The sequence below is a fragment of the Impatiens glandulifera genome, chromosome 3 (assembly GCF_907164915.1).
Source record: "Impatiens glandulifera chromosome 3, dImpGla2.1, whole genome shotgun sequence".
NCBI classification, from domain to species: Eukaryota; Viridiplantae; Streptophyta; class Magnoliopsida; order Ericales; family Balsaminaceae; genus Impatiens; species Impatiens glandulifera.
In genome coordinates this window covers 56,730,005-56,752,524 of record NC_061864.1, presented here as the reverse complement: position 1 = coordinate 56,752,524, position 22,520 = coordinate 56,730,005, and the positions used below count along the sequence as shown (strand labels likewise).

The 22,520-nt window shown below is 31.9% G+C and overlaps 2 protein-coding genes across 2 annotated transcripts; one reads left to right on the top strand and one right to left on the bottom strand.

The window, feature by feature from the left end:
* On the bottom strand, positions 1 to 2,185 carry LOC124930449 (flavonoid 3'-monooxygenase-like). Its single transcript, XM_047470791.1, has 2 exons — positions 1,299 to 2,185; positions 1 to 621 (listed from the first exon to the last, which is right to left on the bottom strand). The coding sequence occupies exons 1-2, from the start codon at positions 2,175 to 2,177 to the stop codon at positions 1 to 3; spliced, it is 1,500 nt and encodes a 499-aa protein (XP_047326747.1). The 5' UTR covers positions 2,178 to 2,185.
* A 17,063-nt stretch (positions 2,186 to 19,248) lies between these two features.
* LOC124930448 (thioredoxin domain-containing protein PLP3B-like) lies at positions 19,249 to 22,232 on the top strand. Its single transcript, XM_047470790.1, has 5 exons — positions 19,249 to 19,330; positions 21,382 to 21,455; positions 21,560 to 21,621; positions 21,736 to 21,812; positions 22,156 to 22,232. Exons 1-5 carry the CDS (start codon positions 19,249 to 19,251, stop codon positions 22,230 to 22,232), a joined length of 372 nt encoding a protein of 123 aa, XP_047326746.1.
* Positions 22,233 to 22,520: the final 288 nt, after the last annotated feature.

The window sequence follows — 22,520 nt, the reverse complement described above, 5'->3', positions numbered from 1 at the left end:
TTACTTATATAAATTTGGATTAGAAAGCCTTGGTGTTGGTATTGCAACAAGAGATTTCTTATTCTTTAATACAAACCCAAACTTTTCTTCCAAGTCTACTTTCTCGCCCTGAGACAGTTTCCACTCAAAAGAGTGAATGAGTGAAGCCAACAAGAGCAAAAACATTATTTCTGCTAGTTGAATGGCCACGCAGATTCTTCTACCGGAACCAAATGGAAAGTAGTTAAAGTCATTTCCAGTATAGTCCCATTTTGAATTCATAAACCTTTCAGGATCAAACATAAGTGGGTCCTCCCAAATCGAAGGGTCTCGATGAATTGCCCAAACATTGATGAATACACAAGCTCCCTTGGGAATTGTGTATCCACAAATAGTGGAAGACTCAGTAGGACATCGTGTACCAAGGAGAGGCACACCCGGGTGTAAGCGTAGGGTCTCTTTCATGATTGCGTACAAATAAGGTAATTTTCTAAGGTGTGATTCCTCAACCATATTGTTTGTGCCCACCACGACTTCTAATTCTTTTTGCGCTTTCTTTATCACATGGGGCTTATTCATCATCTCAGCCATAGCAAATTCCACCATGTGCGATGTTGTTACCGTCCCTCCAATAATCATATCCTATCAGAGAATAAAACAAATATAAATTCTAACAGGAATGTATTAACCAAGTGTATCATGGTTTCTCATTTTTAATCATGATCTAGAAATATTTTTATTTATAATGCCATAATTAGGTGCCTAGCTACATAATGAAAATGGTATTAATTATATAGATACAGGGGATAAAATCCTTATCTTGCCCAAGCTATTATAATATTACCAATGGAGTATATATATGTTGATCATGTGTTGCAATAAATTGTGCATATTCTGATTGTGTTTTCCATGATCTAAGTACTTAAATGTTCATCTCTCTCTCTTTGTCTCAAATCAAAAGACTGGTAGAATTATTTTTCTCATTATTATCCTCATCCAGTCATCTATTATCATTATTTCCCAAAAAACATTACACCACTTCATCTTATCCTATCTATAACATGCAAATCAAAATACCTTACACCACAACTAGACCATGCTCAAATGAAATTTTGTATATTTGGCTTTCTCAGCACACCAAAATCTTCTCCATAACAAGCTGGAAACAAAATAATGGTTTGAAATTCATTTTTTTCACCATAGTTTAGGTGGAATGTCCCTAGTCTCATAAAAGATAATGTTGGTGTATTAGCAAAATGATTCCTTTCGGATTTGTTTGATAAATTTAATTTATTATGATTGAGCATATAGATTCATACCATTAATATTGCTTTAAGATGAGTCATGGTTAGAGGCGTTTTGTCATTTCCTCCTCCTTTTCTCAAATTCAAAAGAACTTGAAGAAAATCTTTCTTCTCATTATTAACATCGTCCCTTGTCCGTTCATGTATCACCAATTCAAAGATTTTATCAAACCTCTTCATCAATCTCTTCATCTTCTTCTCTATACCTTGCAGGTCAAAATAAGCAAGACTCGGGATGAAATCTGATATATTTGGTTTTCCCATCAACATCGTCACCTCTTCCACAAAAGGTCGGAAATCAGTCCCAAAACTGCTTTCCTCCATCTCATCTCCCCACAATATGGTGGTTATTGAATTCAGGACCGTCATGAATACCTCTTCCCCAACATCCATCGTTGACATCCTCTTGACCCAAAGGTTATTGACCATCTTTCGAATCTCCCTCCGTCGAATTTCTTTGGCGAAATCCACCATGGGTCCATTGAGCAACTCTCGAGTGAAGACTTTTCTTAGCATCCGCCACTCGGGTCCACTAGGGCTCCACAAAATGTCGGAGCCACCGTAGAACCCTACTTTACCAACAATAGTGATGTCTTTGTTGGCAAACATGATGTCTTTATCTTTGAGAACTTCTCGTGCCACAGAGGGAGTGGAGATGACGATGGCGATCTTTTTTCCAAGCCGGAGGGAGAAGATTGGGCCATAGGTCTTGGCCAAGTCAGTGAAGTAAGAGTGAAGCTCGGGATGTAGGAAAGGGAGGCTCCCCAAAAGGGGTAGCCCCGTCGGACCTGGAGGAAGCAACAACACTTGTGCCCTTTTGGAGAACTTCTTAAGTAGAAGTGAAGTGAACCATATCAAAATCAGTATGAAGATCAAAGAAGTTAATAATTCCATTAAATAAGAGAAGAAAACATAACATGCATGTCACTAAAATGTAGAGAAGATGAAGGCTATTTATAAACAAAAATAAGCAACAACAAATTACTAATGTCAAGCTTGTGGAGTCTTGATTGGAATGAAGACAAAAAAACTGTCACATGATTGCATGTCGTAGGATAATTAAACCAACATTTAAAGAAATAATCTTTTATGTTAAGATTTTTATCAAGCATATTTAACACCAACTGAAAATAAATAAAAAATATGTTGCCTCTAATGGAATATAAAAATAGCCTCTTGTTCCAACCAATTCAAAAATCAAGAGAACGGTTACAAGAGATGGATAAAGCAAAAGTGAAGAGAAAATAGACATAAAAAGTTGACATTGACACACAAGATTACATCTAAAGAAACCGATAACTCTAGATTTATTGAGATACTTGAGCGGATCAACAATAATTCAACTAAAAAATGGAATTCTCGACAACGCTTGAGTCAATAATAAAAATGAAACTCAAAATCAACTTAGCACGAAGGGACTTATTTAATTGCAAAGATTATTCTATTTTCTTCAAATTAAATGATCCCAAAAGATAATTGAAATGAAAATCTATTTACTATCATTAATGGATGTAACTTACAATATGAAGATCTTTGATCCAACTAAACATAACTCAATAATATTAATTCAATGAACTTCACAAGAAACCCTAAATCTTGGCCTAAGGAAAAATGAAAATATGAGTGAGGGTTTGACTTAAAAGTGACATGGAAAAAATTATATTGATTAGCAAAGATATTGATGTATTTTCTTATGGATGTGTAATTGAACATTACATTCCATTAAATAAGACATTTTGGATGAAATTTCAAAATTTCACAATGGTAAAAAATCATCAAATATCATCTCTTTTCCTCCCTTAAGGCCCTTTGGACAAGTGGTCAAAATATTATATAAGATAACTAGTTAGAACATTGGCAACCTTTAATCATGAACCCTAAAGATATTGTATCGGATTGCAGCGCCCTCGCGGGAACGTGGACAAGAATTCCAAGCACGGAGCAGAACTGAAATATCTGTAGGAACTGGAATTTACAGTTTTTTAAACTCACTACAATTGAAAGCATTGTAATCAGATAATTAATTTACGTTTTTAACTTTTTAGCTTTTATTCAGAATGTTACGACTTCAAAATCATTCTAGGCCTGTCTAGAATGATCTCTTAAACTCGTGGTTTTTTTCCTATTTTTGTAATTTTTAATAAAATGACGCTAAGTCGTTTTTCCAAAAAAAATAAAGAAGTTAAAACACTAGGGAAATTGAATGGATAATGTTTTGATTCACTTTGGAAATCAAACAAGATTACCAATCTTGTTTGATTTCTGAATGATGATAGGGAAGAGATTTGAACATTGACCAGACATAGAAGAATTATAGAAAGTATTGTTTTTGGAGAAAATGGTAAGAGCTTGTTTTCAAGTCATATTTAATTAACTATTACCAACTATTTGTCAATTTATTCATCGCCTAACATATTCCAATGCACCATAACTTTCATTAAGACTACAAGTCATTTTAATTTAACCAAAAATAAAAGATGTAGATGAGCAGACCCTTTTCATTTTAAGCAAAATCAAAAGTTGTGAAAAGTTAGAACTAAAAGATTATTACATTTTAATCATCATAGAAATTTCATAAATGTATTATTCATACTATTGATAAGAGCAATCTATTTCATATTAGTGCATAAAAATGATACAACATACCTTATAATGTTCTAAATCTCTCTTACAGAATGACCTATTATAAAAAGTTGCTATTTATCCTTTGTCAATTTAAACAAGATCAAAAGAAAATATGCATTACTTATTACCTCTACATTATCACCTCATGATTATGTCTTTTCCACCCGTCTTATTTGCCTTAGATTTAATGTTTTTAACAATTTCCTTAATGTCTTACAATGTTTCATTACCTTTACCAACCATTACAGATTGTACATATTGACATAAAAATAATTTGGAAGTATGTGAGAAACATTTAAATACATATATAACTAAGGATCTCGTAAGTGTACAACACTCATTTCCATTAACTTCTAGTTTAAGTGACTTAATAGAGATCGAACTTATATCTTCATTGACCTACAAAAAAAAATATGAATGTGGGTAAGAGATGGAGAATAATGATTAGTGATTGAAATTAAGTTATAGACATGGTTAACGATTCCCTTGCTTTAATAATGGTAAGGCTTTTGGGACAATGTTTGATGTGTGGTTTGTCATTTCCAATTCTCGCTTCAGGGGTGATTCGTAAAAATGTTTCCGTCAAAGTCATATTCGAAGAGTTTCGCAAGTAGAATCAAATACAACATAAACTTAATGTTAGTAAGTTACATAAATAGTGGAACAAAGCTCTCACCTTCAAGAATCTGTGGGCTTTGGAGCGCAATCAGGAGTCACTATGGATCAAATGGGTGCATACGAGGTTTATGAGATACGAAACCAGAATCTGGACTTGCAAAATTCATGAAAGTATGAGTTGGTCTCTGAAAAAGATTCTTAAACTAAGAAACGATATTGCAGATCTTTATGACATCCGGCTAGGGGACGAAAAAGACACTCTATTTTGGCACGACCCCTGGTTCGAAAACCAGTCTATCATCCACAAGGAGGAGTTTCAAAATACCCGTATCAGAAGGGACTGCGCAGAAGCGAAAATTAAGGACATTAAAGACAAGAATTGGGACTCACTCCTGAGAAGAAATCTAGAAGGACATATGATACTTGATCATATAAGTAACATACAACTACACGACAGACTGGATATTCATGAATGGAAATCTAAGGACAATGGGAAGCTGGTATCGAAGAAAATATGGGAGGTAACCTGGGAAAAAGCGCAGAAAGTAGAATGGGCTTCTCTTGTATGGTCAACGAAGATTATCCATCGACATCAATTCATCTTATGGCTCGCCTTTTGGGAAAGACTCAACACTCGTGATCGTATCAGCAAGTATATATGAGCATCCTGGACGCGAGCTGTCTTCTATGCAGAGGAAATGAAGAAACCATAGATCACATATTCGGGAGCTGCTGTATTACTTCGGAGTTGTGGGACAGATTCTATAAAAGCCTAGAGTTGATCAGTTTCCCGAGCGAATGGAATGAAATCAAAGAAGTGGCACTACTCAAAGCAAGGGAAATAGATTTGCAACAAGCGTGTTCAAGTACGACTTTGGAGCAGTGGTGTATAACATTTGGCAAGAACAGAATGCAAGGGTATATGGAAGAACCCGTAGGAGCGTTGAAGAGTTATGGAAAGATATTGTATCGGATTGCAGCGCCCTCGCGGGAACATGGAGAAGAATTCTAAGCACGGAGCAGAACTGGAATATCTGTAGAAACTGGAATTTACCGTTTTTTGAACTCACTAGAATTGAAAGCATTGTAATCAGATAATTCATTTACGTTTTTAGCTTTTTAGATTTTATTCAGAATATTATGACTTCAAAATCATTTTAGGCCTGTCTGGATTGATTTTTTAAACTTGTGGTTTTTTTTTCCGTTTTTGAGAATTATTAATGAAATAACGATAAGTCGTTTTTTCTCCCCAAAAAAAGTTACATAGTGATGTTTTTTTGTATGGAGCAAAATGTGGTGATTCTCTTTTCACGTGATATTTTACCTTGTCTTATAAATTTTATATTATTTTGTACGTTAACTATAAAATTATAAACCTAAAAAATTATAGACGGAGAATAAATCTCATTTAATTTAATAAACTTGAACTATAAAAAAAAATTAACAATTCAATTAAATTTATCAAACAAAATACATTTATTTTATTTTTATAAAATTTAAATTTTAAAATATTATAATAATTTAATCAATTAAAACTTACATGACTCATTTTTTCATTAAATAAGATTTTTTTTAAAAAAAACAATAAAATCCCCAAATAATCCATTTAATCCAGCATCAACAAGCTCTAGTATGTGAGAAATCAATTATTTTTACTCATTTTTTTAAGAAAATCATCAGTTGTAATACCTCCCTATGTTAAAAAAAAAAAAAAACTTGTAAATCACTGTTTTAAGGCATGCTTGACAGAAAGAAAAGCATATGGCAGAATAAATTGACTCTCCCTCTCAAATCTCAATCATTTATAATATAAGAAATTTAAATCATATATATGGACAATAATGAACCTTTAAATTGATATTTTTATATTTTACATCAGAGTTCGTTTGAGGAAATTTTTTTTTTTGAGTTTTGTTCAGGTTTTTTCTAAAAAAATTGTTTGATAAATGTTTTGAAAAAAACAGATTGTTGATATTAATATACCAAAACATCTTCATTTTCTCCTCTTCATTAGGTTAATATAAAGGATAATTTTAGTATTTTATTAAAAAAAAAATATGAGTAATTAGATGAATGAAGTGATGATAAATTTGAAGTAAAAATCTTTAATGAAAACCTTAAAACCCAAATATCAAACAAGCTCCAAATGAAAATTTGTATTTTGATTTTCTTTTAAAGGATAAAGGCTACAAAATAAAAAGTTTGTCTGGTCATAATTGTGCAACAATTTTCATCAAAAACAACCGTAATCATCAGCGGATAATTTTTCTTTTATTTAAGATTCTTGATTAGTCTAATTCGGCTTATTCATTTAAAGTTATTTGCTATAAATTGATCCATTAGTATAAAGTGAAAAATAAGAGAAGGAAAAAATATAAAAGGCCTGTTTGTTTCAACTTATAGTTTGAAAATAACATTTATTAGACAGATAACATATATATTGTGTATTTTAATTAAGTCTGGATTACAACATTCAAATTAAATGATTGTAATTACTTGCAAAAAATAAAATAAATCAGCTACTTACTTTATAAATTAGGATAGAATAACGAAGAATGTAAATATATTAAATTTATGGTTTGGGAGATGGTTTACATCAGCTCAAGCTTTAGAAAATAAATCCAAATTTAATTAAAGTTTGCATGGAATACCGACGCCTATATTAAGCGTCGGTATCAGCATATTCTACTCTAATGAATAAGTCGTTAATTAATCAAATATGAACATATGCGGTAATTGTTCAGAAAAAAAAATATCATACAATCTTAATTTAACATGATTGAAGCTTAGGTATTTATTAAGAGCTTGTTTGATTTGGATTTTTATTTTATTTTATCTAGATTTTAGATAAAAAATTTGTTTGACTTAACTAATTTTTTAAAGTTTAATGATTACTCTTTTATTTAAATATATATATAAGATAGAAAAATGAGAGAGAAGATATTAAATATATATATTTTTTGATATTTGAATGGATAATAGGAGTAATATGATAGATGAAGTGAAAGAAAAACAAATATTGGATTTTTGGTAAGAATAAAAAAACAATATCAAACAAGCTCTAAGAGCTAGAGATGTTAACATTCTGTTTGGCAGTATTGTTTCTAAAAGATTTTTTTTAAAATTAAAAAAGAAACATAACTCCCACGTATATCCCTATTTCAATTTAAAATGTTATGAATATATTGTTTTAATCTTGTAAGTCTCGTAAAGTAAAAAATCTTAACTTAATATGATCAAACTTAGTTTGGAACTAAGTTAAAAAAAATGAGTTTTATTACTCAAACCTCCACTATCAAATTTTTTTAACCATCAAATTATTAATAGTTTGTTTGATTTAGCTTATAAGATTATAATAAAATATATTGTATGCTTAAAATGAAATTTTCTTCTTACATTTTTCATAAAAAGTTAAACTTAGTTTGAACTTTTTTTTTGTTGTAAATAAATTAAAAACCCATGTCAAAGGAGCTCTGGGGAGTGAAAAATCAATGATATCATTTTTTTTTATTATCAAGAAAAGACCTTCTAAATAACTATTTTATGGCATGCGTGAAACGAATTTTATTCTGTCAAATGTCTTCATTTATGATAAGATAAATTTAAAAATTGTTGACAATAATGAGCCTATCAGTTTATATATATTTTTTTATATTTTAGGTCAAATCGAAGATTTGTTTTTTTTTTTCTTTTAAAGGGTTAAACGACAATATAAGTTTAAAAGAAATAAAGTAAGAAAAAGAATCTGAGGCATGCGTGTTTCAGCTTATTGGTCATTACTTATTCCTAGAGAATAAAATGAATGAAATGAGCAATATGTATCTTAAATGTAGATCATTAACAATATGAGTTATTTTACATCAAACTTGTGTGGGACAATTAATACCCTTAAATTGATACTAAGATTGTTTTTTTTTTTTTTGGAAAATTGCTTTATTGGCTTAATGGAACGAATTAATTGTTTAGTTTATTAAAACGGAAATACTGGCGCATACATGCGCCGCCAACAATAATTGCGACATATAATGTACCGTCTAGATTTATTGTCTGTACATACATTCCTAACATATACTTGCGACGATAAAAGTTAATATACGTCGGTAATATATTTTATGGACATTTACCTTGTGCTGCTTAAAAAAATTTGTTATGCGCCGATAAAAAAAAATTTAAGTTAATTTTTAATATTATTTTATATTTTATAAATATATAGAAAAAACCAAATGTTTACATAAAAAAAATATTAGACACATAGCCAATAATTAATATTTTCATTTTCAACTTTACCGCAATTTTAAATTGTTTTGTAAAATATATAATACATTGAATCTATTCTCAAATAAGTAAAATACAATAGCATTTACTTTAAAATTTAATACCCAGTTATATTTTTAAAATTTAATTCAATTTAAAGATTTTTGTTTTTTTTTTATTTTTTAATTCTGTGTAGTATATTTTTGATGAATTTTTTTTTATTTCAGTTTTTAGATTTAATAATAAATAAATTATTGTTATAATTTAAATAATAAATATTTATAAACAATTGCACCCTCATCTGTATATGTAGTTTTAATGTTCTTTAGGACCAATAGGTTCCACCAGGACCGAGAGATCCGACTGTGGTCTTCAGCCAGGACCGAGAGATTCAACCGAGGTTCTTCAGCCATGACCTAGAGGTTCGACCGAAATTTTCAATTGGAACCAAGAAGTCCGACCGAGAAATTTCAGCCAGGACCGAGGATCTTGACATCTGACCGAGAATTCTTGCACTCAACTAAGAATTCTAGCCAAGGACCGGGACACCTTAGCACCCCGACCGAGAATCCCAAGTCATCTGACCTAGAACCGAAAGTCTTATACCCTATCCGATAAAAAAGTACCTAGGACAGAGGACACCGGTCATACGGTCTGTTTGGTTGCAACTTTCATTTTTCAAAATTATTTTTGTAATTTTGGGATTATTATCTATTTTTTAAAAATCCCAAAAAAATAGAAAATTATTTCAAAATATTATTGGAATATTTTCAGAATAGTTTTTTTGATAAGGGCTCGTTTGAAATTTATTTATAAACCCTAATGCTTTTTAAATATTGATGTTCTTCAAGTATATTCTTTCCTAGTCATCGCCATCAACAACATGCTCCAGAATTTAAATATTGTTGTTACAATTTTAAATACATAAAACTTGTGCATGTTTAGAACCGAAAGATTAATTAGTTAATTTAAAACGTTATAAAACCAAATTTTGAAAATCAAGATTTTAAAAAGTAGAGACCGTTTTAAAAATGTCTATTGAGGATGAAGTGCAAAAGTCCTTTCTCGAGTGTCACCAAATTCGAACAAAATGAAATTCCGTTGAAAAATAAGTTTGTACACGTATACTTTTTTATTGATTTTAAAAATTAATTGGTAACTCTATTTAAAATAAATAATTTTTAAATTTAAGTATTTTTAATTGATTTAAAGACATGTTTCTAAAATCAATTTTTTTTTTTTTTGGGGGGGGGGGGGGAACGGTTAAAACCATTTCATTAAAATCCCAAAAGTGGGAGGGTCAAAAATCAAAACTAGAAAAACCCTAACTATGATTAAAGATGACAATCAAAAGACCCTAAAAAAATTGATTAGTAACATTCATACATTTTAAAAAAACAGAGATTACAAATAAAAAAGACTACGTTCAAACCTAATTATCTCAATTTGGGATTTTTGCATGTCATCTATCTTCATTGAGATGCCGTATTGAAGAGGATGATGAGTATTGTTGTTTCTCATTTTGAATTCTCTCTTTGTACGAGCCCGTTCTGATTTGATAGAAATAATTGATTATGATAATTTTAGAACTTTTACCTTTATTATCTTCAACATGAATTTCTGTATTCTTGTCTTCCTTATCTTTAGCTTCAGCTTCAGACTCCACATCGGTTTTGGAATCTTGTTTTTCGGCTTTAGAATTCTCTGTTTCAGCTTTGAAATTCTGGGTGTTTTCATCTTGAGTTTCCTCAACAACAACTTAAGGTTCATCTTCCATTTTAGGACTAATTCTTTGCATTACAAAAAAAATATATTTTCCTCTTCACCTTGATTCCTTTTACTTTCTTTCTTTCGCTGCTTTCTATTTTTTCTCAGAATCCTTCTTGCTTTCTTTTACAAATGTTTGATATTTGAGTTTAGCCTCATCTGTTTCCTTCTTTTTCTTTTTTGTTTCCTGGCTTTTCTACTATTCTTCTTTAGCTTTATCACATTTATTGTGCAGAAAAGTGTTACAGAAAGCACGCCTTTTTGGTTTTCATTCATAAGAGATTTCCATGACATTGTGCTTTCTTTTTCTGTCAACAACTATCATTTCATTGGCAGGACACTCCTAGGATGCAATTTAATGCTAATTCTAGCAAAGGACAAGTGCTCTCCTCCTTCAGTTATTGGGTCCATATATAATGGTTTCCCAATTGTACCTACAAAGTGACTAATCGCTTCAGCATTGTACATGTGGGTTGGAATGTTCCAGAGGTTGAACTAAATCTTGGCAGTTTCTTTTGGTCTGCTCTGTAGATTCATCTCTTCTGACCACTATTCTAGCTTTATGCAATTTGATCCTATGTAAGTATGCCCATTCTCCAAGATTTCTTTCAGATTTGAGCCCTTTTTGAACTGTAGGAAGTAGAGGTCATATATGTTTGCAAAAACTTTTTCAAGCCCCTTTTCTCCCCACTATTTAATTAGACCATCTTTGGTAGTTGGGAATGATACTCTATTATACCCAATGAAGTTTCCAACCACCACAAACTCCCAGTCTTTAATACATTTCTGCTCTACTTTAGAAGGCAGTTTGAATTCAAAAGAAGAGTTGAGTACCTCTACCTTTGTTTTTACATCCTTCAAGTAGATTTTTCGTTTGTAGGCATGATCTTCAAATTTCTTTTCTGCTTTATTCTTCCATATCTCGTTGACTTTCTATGTTGAATTACTCTTGATAGTGTAAGTCTTGGTTTTGGGAGCCTTCATCAACTCCTTCATTGCATCAACTGACAACTTAACTATCTCCTCATATTTTATTTCTTTAGTATATTCTAGTCCTGGAGATAATGAATATTTTTTTTTGGGGGGGGGGGGGGGGGGAACGACTTAGGCGCAATTTCATTAAAAATTTCCAAAAATGAAAAAAAAAACTACGAGTTTAAGAGATCATTCTAGACAGGCCTAGAATGATTTTGAAGTCGTAACATTATGAATAAAAGCTAAAAAGCTAAAAACGTAAATGAATTATCTGATTACAATGTTTTCAATTCTAGTGAGTTTAAAAAACGGCAAATTCCAGTTCCTACAGGTATTCCAGTTCTGCTCCGTGCTTGGAATTCTTGTCCACGTTCTCGTGAGGGCGCTACAATCCGATACAATATCTTTCCATAACTCTTCAACGCTCCTGCAGGTTCTACCATATACCCTTGTATTCCGTTCTTTCCAAATGTTATACACCATTACTCTAAATCCGCACTTGAGCACGCTTATTGCAAATCTATTTCTCTTGGCTTTGAGTAGTGCTGCATCTTTGATTTCATTTCATTCATTCGGGAAACTGATAAACTCCAGGCTTTTATAGAATTTGTCCCAAAGCTCTGAAGCAATACAACAACTCCCGAATATGTGATCTATTGTTTCTTCATTTCCTCTACATAGAAGACAGCTCGTGTTAGGGATGCTCATATACTTGCTGATACGATCACGAGTGTTAAGTCTTTCTCAGAAGGCGAGCCATAGAATGAACTGGTGTCTAGGGATAATCTTCGTTAACCATACAAGAGGATCTCATTCTACTTTCTGTGTTTTTTCCCGGGTTACCTCCCATATTTTCTTCGATACCAGCTTCCCATTGTCCTCAACTTTCCATTCATGAATATCCGGTCTATCGTGTAATTGTATGTTACTTATATGATCAAGTATCCTATGTCCTTCTAGATTTCTTCTCAGGAGTGAGTCCTAATTCCCGTCTTTAATGTCTCTGATTTTCGCTTTTGTGTAGTCCCTTCTAATGTGGGTATTTTAAAACTCCTCCTTGTGGATGATAGGTTGGTTTTCGAACCAGGGGTCTTGCCAGAATAGAGTGTCTTTCCCGTCCCCTAGCCAGATGTCATAAAGATCTGCAATATCGCTTCTTAGTTTAAGAATCTTGTTTAGAGACCAGCTCATACCTTCATGAATTTTGCAGGTCCAGATGCTGGTTTCGTATTTCATAAACCTTGTATGCATCCATTTGATCTATAGTGACTACTGATTGCGCTCCAAAGCCCACAATTGCTTGAAGGTGAGAGCCTTGTTCCATTCGATACAGTTCTTCAAGACGATGCCTCCCTCGTCCTTCGGTTTACAGAGAGCGGTCCATTTGACTTTTTTCCTCCTTTTCCGCAACTGCCCTAGATAAAGTTCATCATCAGTGTATCGAGATCCTTTATTACCTTCTTCAGAATGACCATTTGTTGCGCTTAGTAGCCAACTATGCCCATGACCACGGTTTTGATAAGTTCGATCCTCCCTGCATAAGAACGTTTTTTTGCTTTCCAGCCAGATATCGTGTTTTTTACCTTTTCAATCAGCGGCTTGCAGTGTGAGATCTCGATCTGCTTCGCGGTTAATGGAATTTATAAGTACCTTACGGGAAAACTGTCTTCCTTAATGCCCATGATGTTGAAGATGTCCTACTTTGTTTTGTCATTCACGCCTCCATAAAATGCCACACTTTTGCTTTCATTAATAAATAAACCTGTAACCTCAGAAAAGAATGTTAGTGCAGTGTGAGATAATGAATATTGAGTTGGACTGTTATTTGATGAGCTTTCTCTTTACTGATTGTGATTTCTCCCTTTTTAGCATGCATTAGGAGTTTGGTAATTTGGTTTTTAAGACCAAATAGGTTGGCTCTTTCATTATAACCAACCTTCCAAATTCCTTCTTTCTTCCCCTGTTTTCCTGCAACATTTTCTTCAGAATTTTTAACAGGAATTGGTTATTTACCTTTGCTACATTCCTATTTGTTCAGGATTATTTCTTCAGCAATCCTATCAATTTTCTTTTCAGCTACCTCCCTTAAACCTTCCTTCACAAATTCTTTGACTTCCTTATACTTATTGCTTTTCTTTCTTCCCATTTTAATGAAAAACAGAACAAAGCAAAAGCAACAAAGAAGAACAATTTCATAATAGGGTATAACAAAAACACTAGCTATACAAAACAAGGTAAACTAGAAACCCTAACCTTCCAACCAAGCTTGTAGATGAATGACCGACCTAACAATTAGAGTCGATACTGTTTCGTTTGTGTCGATTGTGTCGAGTGTGTCTATTGTGCAGATCGTGCGGACGTTTGACAAGCAACCCTGAGAAAATAACAACGTGATCACAATAAGCGAACCGCGACCTTGATACCGTGCAAATCGTGCCGATTGTACCGTTCGTGCCGATTGTGCTGATCATGTCGTTCGTGCCGATCGTGTTATTCGTGATGAGAGAATTTGCTGCTAAAATTTTCATCGAAAATCTAAAATCTTCAAAGCTTTTCTTTCTCTTCCTTGATTCATGACTTTTAATACATAATTAATTTTAATTTGAACTCAAATTAATTATTTTCATAATTAATTTCAAACGTGTCAAGATTTGTTTAAAATTTTTTAAAATAATATTTTATTATAAAAAGATTTCTGATACACAGACCGAAATTGAAATTTCTCGAATTTCGAACTTTTCTGGGACACGTGTTTTTCGGGGTTACAATATGTATTTGTTTGATTAATGATAATTATTTTTAATTAGCTTAATGTATTTATATGATATAAATATTAATAAAAGGTATTCAATGACAACAAATATTGAGAATTAAACGAGGATTAATACTTTTAATCAACAAATCCTATAAAGCTCGATAATTCAATTACAACAACACCTGAAATAATTCTCGAAAGTACAATAAATATTTCCAATTGCTTAAAAATAATAAGTCTAGTGTTGTTTAGAATCATTTTGAGATTGTAGATATCAATGGAGCTAATAACGCAAAATAAAAATATTGTTCTAAGTTATTGGGAGGTGAATCAAGAAATGGAACTCATCATTTAGATGACAACTTTAGTTGTTGTCTACAAGGATCCAAACGTTTTGGTTTATGACAACACATTTTGATAAATATTTTGTCAAAAGATGGTAAACATTCTATTGAAAACTATATATTTTATCAAAGTTCTAGAAGAGAATTAACAAACATGATTATCATGCATGAATACTCTTTTTCCATGATAGATCATATTGGATTTAGAAAATTATTGGATCTTTTACGACCACTTTTTAAGGTTCCATCAAGAAATACATTATGAAGTGACATATTAAAAATTTGTGAATATGAAAACAACATAATAATGTCTATGATCGACAACAATACCAATATAGTTGTCATAACATCTGATATGTGGACAGTTAGAAACAAAAAAAAAAGATACATGATTGTTACAACACACTTTATTGACAATACTTGGACATTGAAAAATCGAATATAAATGTAATGTTTCAGTTTTTATTTATAATTATTTTTATTTTGGCGGTTATAATTCATTTCTCATTAAAACTATATATTTTCTCAAACTTCTAGAAGAGAATTAATAAACATGATTATCATGCATGAATACTCTTTTTCCATGATAGATCATATTGGATTTAGAAAATTATTGGATCTTTTACGACCACTTTTTAAGGTTCCATCGAGAAATACATTATGAAGTGACATATTAAAAATTTGTGAATATGAAAACAACAAAATAATGTCTATGATCGACAACAATACCAATATAGTTGTCATAACATCTCATATGTGGACAGTTAGAAACAAAAAAAAAAAGATACATGATTGTTACAACACACTTTATTGACAATACTTGGACATTGAAAAATCGAATATAAATGTAATGTTTCAGTTTTTATTTATAATTATTTTTATTTTGGCGGTTATAATTCATTTCTCATTGAAGTCTACTTTATTTTATTTATATTGACACAAATTTATCCACTATAACTTTGGATCATTGTTCAACAAATGATGCTTTTAATGAAAGACATGATAGAAAAGCTACAAAAAAAATACAAGTTAATGTTATTAGGTATGCTCATTCATTTGAGTTGTTGTGCTCACATATTAAACTTAATTGTGAAAATGGACTTGATATAATTAAAGATGAAATTGAAAGATACATTATAGTGTATTTTATGGGACTGCAATTTCGAAAAGTGAGGAAATTGTTAAACAATACCGTATAGATTATGCTAAAATGTTGGTACTTAATTGTCCTACTAGATGGAGTTCAACATTTTCAATGTTTGAGACAACCTTAGTGTACAAGGATGTATTTGTTAGAGTTGGGTAAAGAGAATTTGTATAACCATATCTAGTAAAGAATGAGAATGCGTCGATGAAATTTATAAAAATTTGAAGTTATTTTATAATGTAACTCAATTATTTTTTAGCAAAAAATATCTAACCGCTAATTTTTTTCCAAAAATATGGAATATATATATATAGAGAGAGAAATGATATATATTGGAAAATTATTGAGAAATTTAGAATTACGCAACTTCTCTCATAGAAAAACATATGGGGAAATCTCCACAAATAATATGTAATAATGACAAATCTTAAAAGAATCAATATCTTGCCAACATAAGATATCACGTGAAGAAGGAGTCACCACCTAGCACCCTACAAAAAATCATATAAAGTTATTTCTATATTTAACTCATCTCATTTATCTGTATCTACTCACGAAAATATTCGAACGTCGTCTATAAATCATCTAAGTCAGTAGGAGTTGAGAAGTTCTCAAAAGAACTCAATAACTATCGACCGAAACATTAAATAAATCGTGGCAGAAAATAAGGATTGTGAATGACAAGGAAAGATTTTTAACACTGTACTAAACATCGTCCTAGAAGTTAATCCATGAGTCTGGAATAAAGTCATAATCAAGACTTCGATGATCGAACCGTGAAGAAACTTATTAGAAAAGTTAATAAAGACTTTATAGAGAGTGAGAGACAAATTTGAATGAATGTTTTTCTATTAAACTTGTGAAATAAGAACACAATTACAACTTATATATAAATAAACAAAATCTAGACATTAAATAAGAGACTTGAAAAGTCTCATTTACTAGAGATAATTCCAAGAGACTTAAATAATCCAAGAGACTCTTGAATAATAAAAAGACACATTTATTATTATTATCACTTTAGTTCTTAACACTCCCCCTTAAAGTGATGTCTCATGAGCTAGTCTCAACTTCGATCTCGTAGATCTTCGAAAGTACCTTTAGGAAGTGCTTTTGTGAAGATATCAGTAACATTGTCTTCACTCCTTATAACAACCATCTCAATCATTTCCTCTAGTGTTTTTTCACGAATAATGTGATGCTCCAACTCAATGTGTTTTATCCTTGAATGAAACACAAGATTTAAAGTCAATTTAATAGCACTCAAATTATCAACATGGATAGGAATCTTTTGATCAAACTTGACATGAAGATCCTCCAAGAGTCTACGAAGTCATATGCACTCCTATGCTACATGAACTGATGCTTTGTATTATGTTTTTATCGTAGACAAGGATACTGGTATTTTGCTTCCTTCTACTCCAAGATATGCTAGTGTTTCTAAAAAGTAAAATAAACTCAGATGTGGAACTTCGATCGTCTCGATCTCCAACAAAGTTAGCATCCACAAATCTTTGCAAGACAAATTTTGCATCTTTCTCATATAATAGACATATATCAAGTGAGGTGTTAATTTATTTCAGAATTTTCTTCTCTTTCTCGAGGTGTGATTTCCATGGCTCCTGCATGTATCGACTCACCACTCTAACTACATAAGCAATGGTGGGCCTTGTTATAGTCATATAAATAAGACTTCCCACAAGAGTACGATACAGACGAGGATCTGGTAGATATGTTCATTTTCCTCGACTGAGTCTAGGATTTACGTCGAGAGGAGTATAACTCTTTTTTCCATATATCATGCCAAATCTATCTACCAATTTCTTTTCGTAGTTGATCTGTGATACAAACAAACTTTTCTCGAAATTTTTGATTTGTAGACCAATGAAAGTTCCAAGTTCACCAAGCTTCTTCTTCTCAAAGCGAAGCGAGAGCTCATCTTGTAGCCAAGAAACCTTATCATAGTTAATGCACGTTAAGATTATGTCATCCACATATAGAAGCACCACCACCATCTGTCCTTGATGATTCTTTAAAAATAAACTTGAGTTGGATTTTAAAGTTTTATATCCACATAACTGAAGATATTCTGCCATCTTTCCATAACAAGCACGCGTGGCTTGTTTTAATCCATATAATGGCTTATTAAGTCTTCAAACGACATTCTATTTTTGGGTCTTTAGACAGGAAAGTTCTCTTTTTATGTCACTTTTCCTACAAAACAGTTCTAACTATTTTGAGAAAAAATTTCAACCATTGTCTGTCCTATATACTTGAATTTTCCTATCATATTCTCCTTTTACCGTATCCTTGAACTCGAGAAATTTAGAGAACAATATGAGTTGATCCCATCAAGTCACAATGAACTCGATCCAAAGGACCCTTGCTTCTCGATACAGAGTTGTCGAATGGAAGTTGATGAGTCTTCTCATATTGACATCCTTCATACACACTGCCCTCCTCGATCCTCAGATCTTCAGGTAGACCTTCTACAAGTTTTTTTTGAGACATAACACTAATCTTAGTCATATTGAGATGCAGAATCCTTACATTCCATATAAAAGAGGTGCTTTTGTCATTCACCTTTTCGATGTACGAATTTGATGTTGAAAGGACAAAGAGATCATTTACTTGAGTTCCATTGTGAACCACATCCGCCTAGATTTCTTTCACGTTCCTTAAAAACTTCACATCATGTGGACCGAATAACATAAGATTTACAGCATCTACAACCATTGCTACCGAGAAAAGGTTATTCCGAATTCCCGAAACGTGATAGACATTCTTTAGAGTAATAGGTTCTCCCTTGCCGTTATTAATGACAATCGATCCTTCCTTTTTAACTTCATGAACTAAGTTATCTGTCGTGACAATGTCACCTCCCCCATTATAAATTTGACTTGATGAGAACATAAAATCATCTATTGTAACGTGATGTCCGCACCCTAAATCAACGATCCACCTTTGATCGATCTCATGTTTACCATGAGATGCCTATGTTTGATTTTCCTTCAAAATCATCACATCAAAATGAAAATACTTGTCCTAGTCCTCCTCAACACGTTGGTCAGACTTTTCTCTGAGATTTGAACTAGCGAAATATCCATCCAAATTTACTCGAAAATTTTTCTAGTGTCTAGTCTTGCCGCACCTGAAATACTTAAGTGGCTTCTTAGGAATATTTGAAGAATCCTGACATGTTTCTTCCTTCTTCGACTTTCTCTTTTTCCAGCTTGATTTCTTCATGGATAACGCATTGTTCGACTCCTCATTTATACTCGTTCTAGTCATTTGTGCGACCAACGACTCTTGAGATGACAAGAGATTTCGAACTCCTCGAGCCAAGGCTATTGCGCCAATCCTTGAATCGAGGTGATAAATGACATATATTCGGGTCGAAGTCCTCGAAAATATACCTCTTCGTTCGAGAATTTGGAATTATTTGGGTTCATTAAAGAAATTTATAAGCATATGTTATTCATGGGAGAAGTCACTAGAACTGAAAAACCGTCATTTGTCACTTCTACCATAACTTCTACCATATGGAGTTCTATAGATGCAAGTAAAGAGTTTTTCCTTCTTTCCTCTTTACTTTCCTTCTAATCATGTCCTCTTTTCTTATGTGTTTAGAAAAAAAAGTATAGTAAAAGATTCAATTCTTCATAGAGCTTGTTTGATATTGGGTTTTTTCAAAAAAAGACAAATATTTTCAAATAATTCAGTTTGAGATAAAAAAAGGTTTATTTTGATTGAATGACCAAACTATCCCTAGTATTTAAAATTTAAAATGATTTTTGAAGAGATAAAACAATTTGATTAGCCCATATTTTATAATGTTATTACAAATATAGTAGAATTATGTAAATAAACCACATCATCAAGCCCTATAGAAAGCTTAAGACAATATAAGCTATGCACGGTACATACAAAATTTGAAAACACAGAAAGTAGAATGGGCTCCTCTTGTTTGGTCAACGAAGATTATCCCTAGACACCAGTTCATCCTATGGCTCGCCTACTAGGAAAGACTCGACACTCGTGATCGTATCAGCAAGTATATGAGCATCCCGAACACGAACTGTCTTCTATGTAGAGGAAATGAAGAAACCATAGATCACCTATTCGGGAGCTACTGTATTGCTTCAGAGCTTTGGGACAAATTCTATAAAAGCCTGGAGCTGATCAGTTTCCCGAGCGAATGGAATGAAATCAAAGATGCAGCACTACTCAAAGCCAATGGAAATAGATTTGCAACAAACGTGTTCAAGTGCGGCTTTGGAGCAGTGGTGTATAACATTTGGCAAAAACGGAATGCAAGGATATATGGCAGAACCCGCAGGAGTATTGAAGAGTTATGGAAAGATATTGTATCGGATTGTAGAGCCCTTGTGGGAACGTGAACAAGAATTTCATGCACGAAGCAGAAACGGAATATCTGTAGGAACTGGAATTTATCATTTTTTAAACTCCCTAGAATTGAAAGCATTGTAATCAGATAATTCATTTACATTTTTAGCTTTTTAGCTTTTATTCAGAATATTATGACTTTAAAATTATTCTAGGCCTGTCTATAATGATCTCTTAAACTCGTGGTTTTTTTCCCCATTTTTGGGAATTTTTAATGAAATGACGAGAACTCGTTTTTTCCAAAAAAAATGAAATTAGAACTGGAATTCGAGTCCAATTCCATATCCTTTGTTTGTTTGAAGAATTACCAATGGAATTGGATGTAGATGATTGTTTTAATTACATATTTCACACTTCATAATTGCAATTCGATCTATAATTTGTAATTATGTTCTTATTTTTAAAGAAATCATGGAATTTCAATTCCTAAGTGAAAATGATGGAGCTAAAACTTAAAAAACAGTATACATTCAATTCCATTTGAATTATAATTCTAATCTTTATTTTAAGTTGTTAACAAACAAATTATTTGTAATTGGACCCCTAATTCCAATCTCCCGAACTAAACATAACCTTATCCACATTTAAACATAACAAGGTTTTTGGTGAATAGATGTTGAAACTAAAATCCAGCTAGGCATTTCATCTATTTGATGCTTGAATAAGAAGACCCATCTCTTTGATTTGAGTTTAATTGAGTAGATCCAAATTTCCTTCATTTCTTCTATCAATCTCATGCATTACAATCACATGAAGGGTGAACCTTACATTTGAAGCTTATGCATGCATATCCACTTGATGATCTCTCGTGAACATCATTGATATCTTTTCTGAGGAACCATTTCATTGTTACACTGAGAAGATTCAACAAAATATCTTCATTTCTGTTGATATAATCAAGCTAGCCTCATCAGTGCGTTCATATGACTTGGAAGCTTGTTTGGTTTGAAATATTTATACTATTCAATTCTGACAATTTGGAAACATTTTTAGATAATGTTTGGAAATAGAACTTTCTTAGACATGAATTATTATTTTTTATCAGTTCTCATCTGTATCTAGATTAAGATCATGATCTGAAAACAAAAAGTTTTTTCAAATAGGCCCCGTTAATTCTAAAATGTTATAAATAATCATTTCTGAAATATATGTATATTTTGTTGCATACTGGCTGTGAATGATTGGAAATTGTTGAATCTTTTTTAGGATTAATGGACAAGCATTTAAAGGCCTTTACACCAAGGTATCTTGACACCAAGTTCATCAAGGTTGATGCAGAGGTCAGTATTCTCTATTATGCCCCAATTTGGAAACACTTAAAACTTGTTTGTCATTAAAATTTTGTTTCAAAACTTTTTTTTTAAAATTTATAATACAAATGCAGAATGCGCCATTTTTTGTTGCAAAACTTGCAATCAAGACATTTCTTTGTGTTATATTCTTTCGGTTAGTCTCTCATTCATCATCATATCTTTGATCATACTCATCTATAAAAATTGAAAAGGAAAATTACTTAAAGAGATATGTTTTGTGCATCTGTAAAGGTGTGGTGGTTGATAGGCTGGTTGGGTTTCTTGATTTGAGTGGGAAAGACGATTTCTCAATGAATACACTTGTTGTTTTGCTGATTAAGAAAGGTGGGAGTTATGTTTTTCTTTTTGTCTTTCACTCTGTTTTAAGGCTATTTGAAAAAAAAAATGTAGTTATTGGTTTCGACGAGAAAATAACAAACAAATTTATGAGTATTTGTATAACTAAATTATATTATTGAACATTATCTCGGATTGAGAAATTATATAATGTTTTCTATCCGTTTCTTAAGGTTACTGGAAGTTAAAGCACATACTAAATCATGCAGGACACTTTGTTTTATAAACGATGGTCGCGGTAATTGATTTTTCTATTGAACATTCTATTGTTAGATTTTATAAGGTTTATTTATGAACATGTTTTTTAAGTTGTTTTCTTATGTTGAACCAGCAATCGTGACTGGTTCGCTAGATTGCTCAATTCTCGCAACAGATGTGGAAATTGGAACAGCCATTGCTTGTTTATAAGATGCTCATGGGTGAGTTTATATATTTTCATTTACCTGTATTTTCATATGCCTTTGGGGAATTGACATTTGATTATGCTTTATATTTGGGATTCTGTTAATCGAATTCTTAACTTAACTGAATCAACAATTGCATCTAGAGATGATGCAGGATGTATTAAGATATTTTCATTTGTTATATGCTTATGCTTAGATTTGAATTATATTAGCTATCAAAGTAATGAACATTAAGAAATTTATACTTTATGCATTCAACTGAAGGGTAACATGTATAGTTTGAATGTCTGAA